The sequence below is a fragment of the Equus caballus genome, chromosome X, assembly GCF_041296265.1.
Source record: "Equus caballus isolate H_3958 breed thoroughbred chromosome X, TB-T2T, whole genome shotgun sequence".
Classification (NCBI taxonomy): domain Eukaryota; kingdom Metazoa; phylum Chordata; class Mammalia; order Perissodactyla; family Equidae; genus Equus; species Equus caballus.
Genome location: NC_091715.1, coordinates 106819510 through 106833528, shown reverse-complemented (window position 1 = coordinate 106833528; position 14019 = coordinate 106819510). Strand labels below are relative to the sequence as shown.

The 14019-nt window shown below is 42.6% G+C and overlaps 1 protein-coding gene across 9 annotated transcripts in view; it reads right to left on the bottom strand.

Moving 5' to 3' along the window:
* ATG4A (autophagy related 4A cysteine peptidase) overlaps positions 1–14019 on the bottom strand; it is a 55936-nt gene that overhangs the window by 11222 nt on the left and 30695 nt on the right. For 4 of the 9 annotated variants that reach the window (XR_011434585.1, XM_001490668.7, XM_070256864.1 and 1 more), the window contains exons 3-7: positions 8595–8705; positions 5943–6014; positions 3744–3842; positions 951–1052; positions 702–774 (exon numbers count right to left, since the gene is read on the bottom strand). Coding sequence is in view for 8 of the 9 variants with exons in the window: in XM_001490668.7 (XP_001490718.4) it covers positions 702–774; positions 951–1052; positions 3744–3842; positions 5943–6014; positions 8595–8705 (457 nt within the window). In the remaining variant the exon portion in view is untranslated. Of the gene's footprint in view, positions 1–701; positions 775–950; positions 1053–3491; positions 3595–3743; positions 3843–5942; positions 6015–8594; positions 8706–8781; positions 8952–14019 lie in introns of those variants that run through there. The other 5 variants (XM_070256865.1, XM_014729080.3, XM_070256866.1 and 2 more) reach the window with 3 other exon arrangements.

Below are 14019 nucleotides of genomic sequence, written 5' to 3'. Positions count from 1 at the left end.
AGGAGAGTGACAACAGGTGAGGTGCCTGCAAGTGTAGGTGCTCATGCCACTCACCTCATTCACTTCCAGAACATTGGTCCTGGCCCCTTCACCTCGCCTCTTGCTGTGGGAGGTGAATTCTGGGATTTAACAGAACAACTACAAAAGTACCATGCTGGGGTACCTGGAGTCTGCTAAGAGATAACAAACTGACTCCAAGACACCCTTGGGGTTTGTCTCCTTCCATAAGTGGTGAGTTCCTTGAGGCAAGGACTGTGTCTAGTTCATTTCTTTACACCCAGCACTTAGCACTGGAGAGGCACCTAGTAAATGTTGAATGAATGGGTTTTTTTGTACTACAGGAGTCCGTGTCTTGCCTAGGCTGGCTCAGCCTCCCCCACTTAGCATGAACCCTTTGGCTTCAAAGTGACCCTCATGTTGATGGCTCCCCAGCACATGAGCACCAATCTGCAAGGGGGGATGCTGAATGAGTCCTGAAGTGCCTCCACGTACACTGGTACCAATGACTATAACTCTGATATACCAAGACAGAGGCTCACACTTACACATTTCAAACAACTGACTGAGCAAAATGGTACAGGTGTCTGGTGGCTTAGCGGCAGGGGTGGCGTAGGGGGATGGCAAGAATAGTTAGACTGAGTTGGCGGAGAAGGGAGGCATAGGAGACAGCAGAATAAGGTGGATACCAGACTCTTACTTACTTTAACACCTGTGCAACTGTATTTGGTCCAAACCATTCGCCAATTGATTTCCCTTCTCCTACACCCATTTGTGCTGTTTTTATGTGGAAAAAAACAAACATGTTAGCAAAAGGTCTTCTAGCACACCACAAACTCCCAATTTTTTGCATAAATAATTAGCAGATGGACAACTTAGCGGGGCCACATATTAAGGCAGAGGACACGAGCAGCAAGTACAGCCATTGCCTTTAAACTATGATGTGACCTTACCCATTTGATGGATAGAGTAGCAACAGTCTTTTCTATCTAAGAAGCACTGTAGGATTCGTTGGTATTCTTTGGGTTGTTCTTTTTGTTTCTCCCAGTTCCAGTCTTTTTAGGGAAAAAATGAGTTTAAATCATTTTTATAACTGTTTATTACATCTCTGAACTCTTATTGTAACTACAAGGTTAGAATGAAAACAAAGAAACTACATCTAGAAGGTAAGAACAATCAAATTAGAACATTCCTAAGTATCTTTAATTTTGACAACAAAGACATCTGGAAACTGATTACTTTCAAAGGCTCAGTAGGTATAAAGCAAAAGCAAAAGAAGAAGTTTACCAGGGAATTGACTTCACCCAAGGGCTGGAGCTGGTTAAATATTACATGAAACAGTGTCACGAAGGGCTTTCTGGTCAGCTACTCAGTGAACAAGGGGTCACCACAAAACCTGGCAGTAGATCCATCTATCACCCAGACACCAGAGTGTCTCATCTCCACGTAGACAGCAACATCTTTGGTCCATATATTTTGGCAGCATTGCCCAAAAGAGTCTCATGGGGGGAAGTGCTATTCTTTTTTTTTTTTTTTAATAAAGTCTATGCTGTCAATTCTTTTTGGTGAGGAAGATTGGCTCTGAGCCAACATCTGTTGCCAATCTTCCTCTCTTTTTTTTCCTCCCCAAAGCCCCAGTACATAGTTGTATATCCTAGTTATAAATCCTTCTAGTTCTTCTATGTGGGTTGCTGCCACAGCATGGCTTGATGAGCAGTGCTAGGTCCACACTCAGGATCTGAACCGGTGAACCCTGGGCCGCCAAAGCGGAGCATGGAAACTTAACCACTACCCCACCAGGCCAGCCCCAGGGAAGTGCTATTCTGACACACAACAGTTCACAGGGAAGTAGACCCAATTTACAACCAAGGAAGTTTTTTTATTTTTTACATAACCTTTTCAAAATTCCGCACTGAGCTTTGGAAAAACAAGTATCTTTGCTATCAGGTGTTTAAGGTTTCCTGATGACCAAAACCAAAATAGTTAGATCTCTAGGGATCCCATCTGTGCCTTAGGCACAGCCCCCCAAACCCTACAGAGGTGACTTATCGCTTCCTGAGGCCAACTGCAAAAGCTCTCCGTAATCACCACACTGCACAGGACGCACTCCTCCCGTCCCTTGGCTCTAGGAACCCCGTCTAACGGGACAGAGTTCTGAGGCTTAGTTTGCTTCCAAGACATAACTTTCCCTCCCGAGGTTTTAGAGAGACTTTGAATTCACCACTGAAATATATTTGAAGCCAAAGGCCATTATCTCCAGAGTCTTCCATTCTCTTTGCTTCTAGTATTTCTGAAACCAAAGTTTTAAACATCGTATCCAACACAGTTTTCAGAGGGTGAACTGCATCCAACTTTTTTTCATCAGGTACAGAATTGTCCAAGTCTGGGGAAATCCTCATTAGCTGGCTGCTGAGTACCACTAAATATGGGCGGATGACAGTGATAAGTGAACACCCCACCTCACCTCTAAAATAACTGAATAGGAAACACTCCAAAATACCTCTTTACAAAATTACATCGTCTAATTCATCTTAGCTACAAGATCTATTTCCAAATTCTTCCTGCTACTTGCTTTTATATTAAAACAATTGAGACTGCTGACTGCGAGGGGTTTTTTCCCCAGTGGATTCCACAAAATCCATTTCCAGAAGAGTCATCTTGAAGTGTTTTATAAATGAGAAAAAGTTAAACAGTAAGAACGGATCTGCTCCAAGAAGTATGTGTACAAAAGAGAAATCGCTGGACGAGGAGTCAGAAGACCGGCACTCTATTCCCAAATCTATGCTTTCTTGCGGTTTGACCCTGTGCAAGTCACCTTACTTCCTGAGCTTCAGTTTCCTGATCTGTAAAACAGAAATTATGATACTACCCAGGGGAGTAGGTACATGATATCCTAAACCCTGAAAAGAAGGCATTAAGCCCTAAAACCTCCCCAGACCCTTCCCAAATCCTCCATGAGAACTGCAGTAGGATGCGTGACACTGCACAGTGGGGAAAAGGGAGTGACATTTCCATACCTCTGAATCTCAAGGAGCAACAGCCAATGAGTTCAGCAGCCCAATCTCATCAAGGTGTCCTTTCACTCCCTCATCCCCAAGTCAAATCGGACTTTCACCCAAGTGCTTGAGCTGGCATCTAGCCAAGGTCAGCCTACAGATGCCCATAGGGAAGCACGCACACGTCTTAAGAAAGCAACACTCAAGAGTCCCAACAATGATTACCGGAAGGTTCTTAATGAAGCAGCCTCCTGAGGAAGCTAATTTAAGGATTCCTTCATCATGGAATGGACACCCTCAGTGAACCCAAACCAAAATAGTGCCAGCCCCCTCATTAAGTACTTCCTTTAGGTCATTTACATCCTTCACAGGCAGATATTTTAAATGAGGTCAAGAAACAGACTTACCACCACACCCTTCTTCCTGCTCCCTTTGTTATCTGACCTGTTTAAGGACTCACTCAAACAATAGCGAAGATGGAAACTCTAAATGACACACCTGCCTCAAGGTTCGATTCTGTCCCAGGAAAATTACTCTGGCTTAGTGAGTCACGAGGAAATGCCAGCTGTTTCCTTCTCAGGAGAGGCTTTGTCTACTTGCCGGCCCCACCACCTGAGATTGCAGAGAGCACTTTAGGACCTGTGGCTCCGTTACTGAGTGTTCCAAAAGCTCAGCACCAACGCTAACCCACCAGCAGGAAGTGCAACTGCAGAGGTCTCTGAGGCAGGTTAGAGAACAGATTTAACTCACCCCTCCCCAAGTGTCTGCAGATAAGGGCTTGAGCCAGCATCATCTGTCCACAGCGTAGCATACATCCCCAGCCTGCATCTGATGAAGGGCCCGTTCCCCCTGTGGGCAAAATGGATGGGAATGAATATGAACTCCTTAAATTGCCTTTCCTGCAACTCAGCATATTTGTGGATCATACAAGACAGACAGACACACATACTCTGAAAAGAGAGGCAAGAGATATAGCCAGATATCAAACAGGGTTTGTTATAGGGTGGAACTTGCAAAGATAATGCTGAGTTAACCAAAATGGGCTCTATAGCCAAAGACAAATAAAGAAATGAACAAAACCTGCCCCCTACATTTTCTGCTTGGAGACTTCCAGGCAAGCGTGTAATTTTGGTAGATGACTGCCATGTATGACTACCAACACCTAGTCCATGCCATGTTATCATCTGCCTGACCAAACCTGGCTTTGCACAGCTCACTTCTCAGGGAAGCCAGTCTTACTTTAGTTAAGGAATAAATGCTACCAAAGGTAATCCTCAAAATGGTCAAAGGATCTGGAAGGCTCTTAACTGTTTCAAATATACATTATGAAGATCTGAACAGCAAGAAGGACAATGTAAAATAGAGGAAAGAGTCCTAGATTAGGCATCAGAAGACCAGTCTCTAGTTACCTAATCCAAGTCTCATCTATAGGCTGGGGACAACAGCACATACCCTGCCTGCTATCAGTGGCCACTGTAAGAATTAAATGAGAGAATATCTGTGAAAGTGTTCTACAATCCACTCAGGATGACGTCAACATTTGGTGTTATGAGTATGGTCATAATCAAAAACACTATTAATAAATTAGAAATGTACTACATCTTTAAAAGTCACAAAACCAGTTCATAAATGAAATAAGACAACAGGTTCCATTTTAAGAACACTTAATGTAGTGAAAATCCCATGTATGTGTCCAGGGTGAGCTCAATATCCTTTTTCAAGGTACCCATGAAATCAGATAACTTGGATGGCAGAGGAGACATTCTGCTTTCATTGCTTTCCTTTCCCAACATGGAAGCGGAAAAGTATGCTATAAGCATGATCTCACAAGACTAACTTTAAAGAGGGTCATCAACTTGTAAGACAAGTGGCCCAAGGTAACAGCCCCTTTCCTTTTGTTGTAGGGACTGAAGGAGTTGCTACAGCAAGATGGGGAGAATTGAGCCAACTTGTGAGCTGGAAAGGGAGTCCTTTGGCTCTTGCTAACGTTGGGATTACAGGCCAGATAAATATGGAAAAGATGCAAGGAAGCCCACATAAAGAAGAGATCACCTACTGCCAAAACATTGTCAGAGTTGAACTGCAAAGCTTTTCAAGCTTTGCAAAGATCTCTTCACCCAGAGAAAGTTAACAATTTAAAATCACTGAGTACTGAGGTTTGTTCTTTTGTTTTACTGCCTGTGGAGAGCAAAAAACATGTCTGTGTGGACTTCATTTTGGGCACTTATCAGAAAGGTTGACTTCACTCCAGTTATAAGGTCTAGTCCTGCATCAAAATTGGTCAGACAAGCTTCGTCTTAGGAGAAGAGCTTCCACCATTTGAGTTTAGTAATCTTTTCCTACAGGGCCATGACACTAGGAACAGACTACCCTACTTGCAAACATTTTACACATTTTCTCTGGAGCGAGCTTATTCACTCAGCTTATTGAACTCTCCGTTTTTTCTAGACAGCAGCTGGTACTCTAACAGCCTGGAATTAGTTCCAAGGAAATCTATCATAATTATCTCCCAGTAGTAATGTGTTTTCATGTCATAGGGGAAAAAAAAATCGAAGGAATTAGTTTCTTTCCTTCAAGGCACAATTGTCTTTAATAATCACGTAGCTCCACAAAGCAGTGGATTGTAATTTAATAGATACTACCCAAATTAAAAGTTTATTTGACTTTTTTCTTGCTCTCAGAAGTAAAAGAAATAATACTATCCACTGTCTGAACACCTGGAGGTGGGCTCCAGAGTATATTGACATTACACATTAATACTATGGAACCATATGTGATGAGGTACTTTGGCAATGAAACTTTGGATAAAGTGTAAGACTTAAGTACCCCCCTAAATCAAATTCTTTGCCATAGTGAGCTGTTGATTCTGAGGTTTCTGTGAAGTCACTGATAACCTCAGGCAAACTATCTACAAGGAAGAAAGCACAGTACAACAAATGATATACCTACCAATTGGTGAAAATTTCCTTCTGTATGTAAACCATAGACGAGCACTTATATCAGACAACAGCTTAGATTTTTCTGTAATTAAATGTGAAATCATAATTAAATCACTATATCCCATCTAAAGATATCTGCCTTTGATTTCTGAGCCAGCAGCAAACTCATTTTCAGATAACCAGTCAATTCCATTGTTATGGGGCTAGGGAAATTCATAGGCAATCCAATCTCCTTTTAGCTAAATAATTTCAGTATTTCCCCCCACCTATGTTTTCACCCACTGGCTGGTACAATGATGCTGGGTGGTTCCTGTCCCCTTCTTCTTCCTTTTTTTTTTTTTTTAAAGATTAGCCCCTGAGCTTACATCTGTTGCCAATCTTCTTATTTTCTTCTTCTTCTTCTCCCCAAAGCCCCCCAGTACATAGTTGTATACTCTAGTTGTAGGTCCTTCTAGTTCTGCTATGTGGGATGCCGCCTCAACATGGCTTGATGAGTGGTGCCAGGTCTGCGCCAAGGATTTGAACTGCTGAAACCCTAGGCCGCCCAAGCGGAGCACGCGAACTTAACCACTGGGCGATGAGGCTGGCGCCCCTGTCTCCTTACTGAGCTCCATGGCCCTGGCAGGTACTAACACTGGGGTCATGGCCAAAAGACCAGGACTAGGAAAAGCAAGGATCCTGAATAAGCCACTAACAAAGCAATCAGCCCCTGCTTCTCATCAGTACCCACTGTCCGTTATCAAAAACTAGGGAGGGTGTGTGTGCATGTGTGCACACATGTATGTTTAACTAAAAAGGAGATGCTAAGTAATTGTGCAAGAAATTTATCAATACTACCTAGTGCAACTGGCATTGCTAATCTAAATGAATGTGTAACATCACAAATGCTTTTATATCTTTTTTCACAGCATGCTTTCTTTTATTTTATGACATAAATTTACTTCGATGGCCACAAATAAATGGCTTCCACATTTCTATCTGTACCTAGATGTGGTTCTTTCTCTCTTAGTCTTATCTCTCCCCTTTCTCAACAACACATCCACATTTCTGTGCTGCATAGAACTTGTAACCATTGCACTTTAAAAGAAGAAAAGGGAATTCAATTTTAGCCAATAGTTTCTATTTTCTCACCTGTCTTTCCTTAGAACAAATCAGAAATTTGAGCTATCTGGATTTTCCCTCCCCTTGATGTCCCCAGTGCCTAGCATACTATGGGAAGCAGATGTAAAATGGTTATGAGTACGACTCCGGGAGTCATACTCTGCCTAGGTTTGAACCCTCACTCTGCTACTTATCAATTGTGTGGCCTTATCACTTAACCTCTCTGACCTTCAGTTTCCTCATCTGTCAAACGGGGAGAATAATAGGATCTAGTTCATAGAGTTGTGAGTATTCAACAAGATAATACATGGAAAGTGCTTAGATGGTACAATACACAGTAAGCCTGTGATAAATGTTAGCTGTTATTATATACCCCTCCTCTCAAATGTTCACACTACTCACTTCTTCCTCTGATATGCTCTACACCTTTCAGCTTGCCTAGATACTAGAAAGGCTGGAGGAAGTTGTGTGGACATTTGAACAATAATTTCACTTTGAAAGGCTATTCCCAACTTAACATTTGAATATGGGCATATTTGGCAACCTCAGGAGTCTTGTTGTCATGGAATGCAGAACTAGAAGAGATCATCTCCAGTCCCCTTCATTGTAGTACTGGTGAAAAGAGTTAAAATCCAGACAGAGAAAGGGTCTTATCTAAGGTAGGAGAAGAATCTGAATACAGAAAGTCTCCTAATTGCCAGCCCAGGGCTTCCTCTACTGTTCAGGATTCTCCAATCAAAATGATGAAGCCAGACTCAGGAAGAGCTAGAAGCTGCTAACTTCCTCTCCTGCCTTTTTATCAGCTCCTTCCTGTCCATGCTAGGGCCTCCAAAGAGGGTCTTTCCTCAGACAGATACAAAAACCAGAGCTGCCTCCCTCCAAGATCAGGCTTGATCCAGGCGCTAGGTCCTCAGCAGTTTCAGGTTAAAGGTCTTTCCCAATCTCTAAGAGTAAGGGTATGTACAGGAGAAAAACTCAAGCCTCCTCCCCATCTAGCTGCAGTGGCTAAAAGTTTTATACAAAATCAGAATAAACTGAGACAGTGCTACAGTCAGCAAAAGATCTAAAACTATAAGACTTCTCAGCATCTGATATTGTTTCTGGCAGCCATGGGCTGTTTTAGAAGTCCCCTGGGTGGCAGCGTTTTTAATCTAGACAGAAGAAGACATGAGAGGAATGAGATGTAGTCCAGTCATCAAAGACTAGATACTGGTTAGAGATACTAGGAATGGGTCTATGTTTTTTTAAACCTGAGGCTTATAGAAGTCTGGGGTTCTCTTTTGAGGAAAAGAATAACAATATATGACTTTTGTAAATTGTAAAAATACCTATGACCATATGAACATGCTGCTAAGGCCTCTCAGGGCCTTGGAGGGGACCTGTACAAGCAAGAGGCCCGAGGCTTAAACTCTCTTGGCTATAAGGTAAATCCACCCGGAAGTAGCATTTATAATTATCAAGGTAACGCCCTGCCAACCCAAGGAGGGAAAAAGGATAGGACCTTAACCTCAGGCACCCATCTCATTTAGGTTTCCATAGACAAATAACTACCAAACCTTACCCGTTTTAAGGAGATGCTGTTTCCCCAAGATCCATACCAGCTCATCGGTATCTGGAAATTCTTCTAGGTAGTCAGTAAAAATAGTAATCTGGTTTTCATACTTGGATAAAACTGAAAGAAAAGGAAAGAAACTTAAGCAAAATTTAATAGAGGGGGCTTGCTTCTGTGGTATAATGATTATTATTACCTTTGTCCTGAAGGTGAAATGTCATTGGCTCGAATCTAATGGAAGCAAATCCTTTTCCTTGAGGAACAAAGACACTCACAAGGCCTCAGGATGCTTTAGTAGAGGGATTTCTTCTTGACCACTTATTTTGAACTTCCCTTTCTCTTGGTCCCATTTGGCACCATCTCTGAATAATTATTTGGTCACAGTTATTTCAAAACCTTTTTTTCATGGGGTTTTCTTTGTAAACAGCCACTTATCTAGCTTCTCCTAGCGTAAGAGTGTCGAGGTGCTACAATAATACTTGTATACCTAACTCTTGCCCACATCACAGGGAAATTGGTGAGGTTTCTCGTGGCCAGTGGCTTGGAAGGGGCTATGACAAGCTGGAAAGATTATACAACTGTGAAAATGTAATATTTTAGCTGGAAGACCAGATGTCTTAATGATACTTTTGTCATTTGATTCACACATCACTTCTACAAAGAAGGATCTTGAAGCTGGCGATAAATATAACTTGTTCTTGGGATTCACAAATGACTATGGTTATCTCTCAAGATAAAGCAACCAAACAAAATATAATTAAATCTAATAAGTTCACAGGCCACCCTCTCAGAACTCATGACTATGTAATGTGGGATGAGTTAAAATTCACTTTTGTACCACCTGTGGGGAAAGGGTCTGCTAAGAGTCAAGACTGACTTATGAAGGGGTCCTATATCAAAAGTTCTCTTTAAGTAATTTTCTGAGGGAAAGAATAGTGTAGGTGGTAAATAAGTTTCCCAGCCAACCCACAAAAGCCTATTTTAATGTGTAACTAGAAAAATCAAATTGATTTTTCATAGTTTATGGTGCTATTTCTACGAGAACCGTATTTCAAGTTCAAAGCTAAGATACCAAACACACACCTCCTCTCAACTCTGGGAGGCTCCCCATCTCCTACCGGGAGGGGCGCTCAGAGAGAGCAGGGACCCTTTTCTGCAGCTACAAGGAGCCACAGGGACTCTCCCAAAGCAGTCCCTCAGAGCCCCGTGGGGATTCTTTCCTGTAAAAACGGCATTGTGCGATATGTTTAACTAACTTGAAAGGACAAATTGTTTTCTTTTGGCTTTGTTTTTCTAAGGTAGGAGCATGCTGTTTTCATAGAAATAAATGTTCCTAAATAAAAATGAGTCGTATCTGGTCACGAAAACAGGTTCACCTGCTCAAAATATTTGCTTGGAGGTTGAAGTTACTTGGATAATTTGTACAAGTTGAACTTAGAATTTGTTTGAAGTTATAATTTTAGAAACACAGTTATCCAGGGACACTGCCTTTCTTGAAACATTACAGAAGCCCAATTTTTCAGGGGGTTAAGTAGCCTTTCTCCTCAACATGTTTAAATCATTAAGGTTATAGTCCCAGCAGTATTTCAAACCTAAAGAAGTTAGAAACAAGACAGCCATTTTGTTCTCCAGCGAAAACTCATCACTGTTGAATCTGCCAGGGAGCCTGTGCCGTCTTAGCCTTTCTGCCACTGGCCCCAGCCCCTGGCCTGTGCCCAGGAAATACCAGGCTAAAAATGATCACCCAGGTCAGGCCATCCTCAGGAGGTGGTGGACTGAGGTGGCGTAAATCACACTGTGTACCTTCCCACCCTACTCTCTCCCCTCACAGGCGGGAGAAATCAGGTTAAAATGAACATCCAGTGTAGCCTAGAAAAAGAAGTCAGAAAGGAAGTAGCTTGAGAGGAGTGCGGGAAAGGGGCAGTCTCTCTGGCATTCCCCGGGAGGGGTGAGGAAGGGTGGCACTGGATGAATGTACAGCATGTATGCATATAAGCCTCGAGTCTTTTTTTAGTAGTCGCTAAAAAAACCATTTCTCTATCGCCAACCCAGTCTCAGTGAGTCATTGCCCAGCAATCTGGTCAAATTAGTAGTCCCTTAAAGCCTGTGAGAGCTGCGCTGCTTCAGTTAGGATGGCTTTGACCAAAATGGAAGCCAAAGAGTTTTCCTCTTGTTCTTCAGCCCCTCTCAGGCCAGCAAGAAGGTCATTATAGTCTCTTTTCTTCCTGATTCTCCTCTTAGAAGACAGACTCCCAGAATGCAGTGTGTCAGCCCATAGCCAGTTCAAGCCAAAGCGACATGGATGAAACAAATGAAAGCCAGAACAGAAGATGAGATTAACAGAAGCAAAGACCAGTAACATGGGGAGAGTATACACAAAGGGGTTGGGAGAGCAAAGAGGAACAGGTCTTCCACAAGGAGAATTCAGAGAGGAAGAAGCAATCTGGCACGTGGTTGAGCTGCAGAAGTGAAATCGCATTTCCAACAGAATCATTTCTAACAGCAAACCTTTTATGAAATTTTTGCATAAACTACTTTTGTCTTGCCTTAAAATTAACAACTCAAACATCAGCCCCCTGAGTTCCCTGTCCTTTCAACCTGTTTAAAGAGATAAAGACTATACAGGCAGAGCAACAAATATCGCAGCTTGGTGGACCAAGAATCAGCTTCTACAAGGTCTGATGGACAACGAACTTCACCCTGCTCCATTTTACTTTAATAATAATTATTGCACTGAAGTCTCTGCTGGGTTAGCTTAGTGGTCAGCTGATAAGTGAACAAAGATTTCCTCAAACTCCTGGAACCAGAAAGTCTCCCAGTCTTGGCCAAAGGGCTCTGTGTACATGCTGGGGCATGCCTTCTACGCTCAGTCAGGCAGTTGATAACTCTGCCTTAGTCTTCCCTTTCTGTTTGTGCAGAGCTCAAGATCAGCCAAAGTGAGAGTTTAGGGCCTTCTCAGGTCTTGCCTGGGAATGCACACAGCCCTAAGCATGCACGTGGCCTTTTAGATTCCCAGGAAAATGCCCAAACTTTTCAAAGCCCCAGCGGACACGTTATTCCCCAGCTTTTCCTTTTAAGTTTTCTGGTTATCTACTGCCTCAGGCAGCTATGAAGTTAATCGATTACCTCTAATGGTTTTCAAACATTCCTGGGGAAAGGTTTTCTGCAGCTCTGAGTCAGGGCAAATAAATACAGTCTTACAAGTGGAGTCTTCTGGGGAATCACTAGACAGATCAAATAATGACAATTCTCCAGAAATGAGGATTTATAGGAGCTCTAACGCCTTTCTGTGTCCTCTATGGGCTGCCAGGCTGCTGGCTTTCCCTGTGATTGCAGCCTGTGAATTCTCAAGGCTACTGCAGGGCCTGAGAGCAAGGAATGTGCATAGAGCAAGTGAAAACACACAAAGTTCACTATTCTTATCAAAATGCAGTTGTTTTTCATGAATAAATACTTCCCAGATTGTTGAAAGCCTTTGGTTAATTTCCAGAGTTCTGAAAAAATTGATTCTGACCATTTTTGCCAGTTTTTTCATTGCTATTATGGATAAAATTTTCAGAGGTCCTCACTCGGCCATTTTTGCTGATGTCTTATTTTAAAAATATGCTTTCCGGGGCTGGCCCTGTGACTGAGTGGTTAAGCTCGCGCGCTCCGCTGCAGGCGGCCCAGTGTTTTGGTGGTTCGAATCTTGGGTGCTGACGTGGCACTGCTCATCAAACCACGCTGAGGCAGCGTCCCACATGCCACAACTAGAAGGACCCACAAAGAAGAATATACAACTACATACTGGGGGGCTTTGGGGAGAAAAAGGAAAAAAATAAAATCTTTAAAAATTTTTTTTAAAAATCAATAAATAAAATAAAAATGTTCCCCTTTGTCTAAAAAAAAAAAATATGCTTTCCAGCAGCTGGACCGGTGGCGCAGTGGTTAAGTGCAAATGTTCTGCTTTGGCGGCCTGGGAATCGCAGTTCAAATCCCAGGTGAGGACATGGCACCGCTTGGCAGACCATGCTGTCATAGGCGTCCCACATATAAAGTAGAGGAGGATGGGCATGGATGTTAGCTCAGGGCCAGTCTTCCTCAGCAAAAAGAGGAGGATTGGCAGCATTTAGCTCAGGGTTAATCTTCCTCAAAAAAAAAATTTTAAAACTATATATATATATATATATGCTTTCCAGGGGCCGGCCCGATGCGTAGTGGTTAGGTTCACACGCTCCACTTTGGTGGCCCAGGGTTTGCGGATTCGGATCCCTGGTGTGGACATACGCACCACTCATCAAGACATGCTGTGGTGGCGTCCCATGTACAAAATGGAGGATGGCTACAGATGTTAGCTCAGAGCCAATCTCCCTCACCAAAAAAAAAAAAAAGCTTTCCAGTGATTGACTATGTTTCTAAGGGTTATTTTGTAAAATTGCAGGTAAATGAAAAAAATCACTTTGAACAACAAATTTTCTGATAGGGCTTAACAAAGACACTTGTCCATCAAGACTCCTAGATTCTGTAAAGGGTTGTGCCTCACAAACAACACAAACTCTCTAAAGTGAAATCAAAAGGTCATAGAATCTCAGGGCCAGAAGGGGGCCTGAGATACCATAGCATATCATCCTTGTAGGTCACCTGATTCCAAAAGCATGCCAGGATACTGCTAGTTCTCAAACAGCCTTCTCAGCAATACATACATATTTAACATACTGTCAGGTCACAGCTTCAAAAACATAAGAAAACATCCATGGAAGACAGGCATGGTAAGGGCTGAATATTCATTAATATATTCATTCCATAAAGTTTTACAGAGTACCTACTATGTGCTAAGCACAGAAGATAAAATATCACTGAAATGTAGCCTCCATCCTCCAAAAGCTTTTAATCTAGTGGAGAGGACAGGCCTGGAAACAACTAACAACAATAAGTACTATAAGAAAGGAAAGTGATATGGAAAGCAACAAATGATTAATTCCTACTGGGAGCGAATGGGCCTTCCACAACCTAGAAAAGGCAGCATCAAAGCTGAGTCTTAATGGAAATAAGATATCAGTAGGAAGGGGGGAAGGGAGGAAGTTCCTAGTTGAGGGAACACCGAAAGGATTTGGCAAGCAACTAAGTATGGAGTAGGGCTGGGGAGAGTGAGAGAGAGAGAGTCAAAAATAACTTGCAGTTTTCAAGTGTGGGTGACGAAATGGTAACAGGAAAACATGGTGGGGGTAGGGAGATAATAAGCTTGGCCTAGCCAGAATATGTTGGACTCATGGGTTTGGGTGACAAAGGAAGGAGAAGTTAAAAAAAAGTAAAGAGAAAGTCAACCTGTACAGACATTGTAAAGAAGGGCATGGTAGATGGCAGGTTGATTAGCAGAGTCTAGGAAGGCAGGAGGAATTCAGAAGAACAAAGCTCAGCTCAAAATGTGCCTTCACTCCCTTCCTCCTGGGTCCAC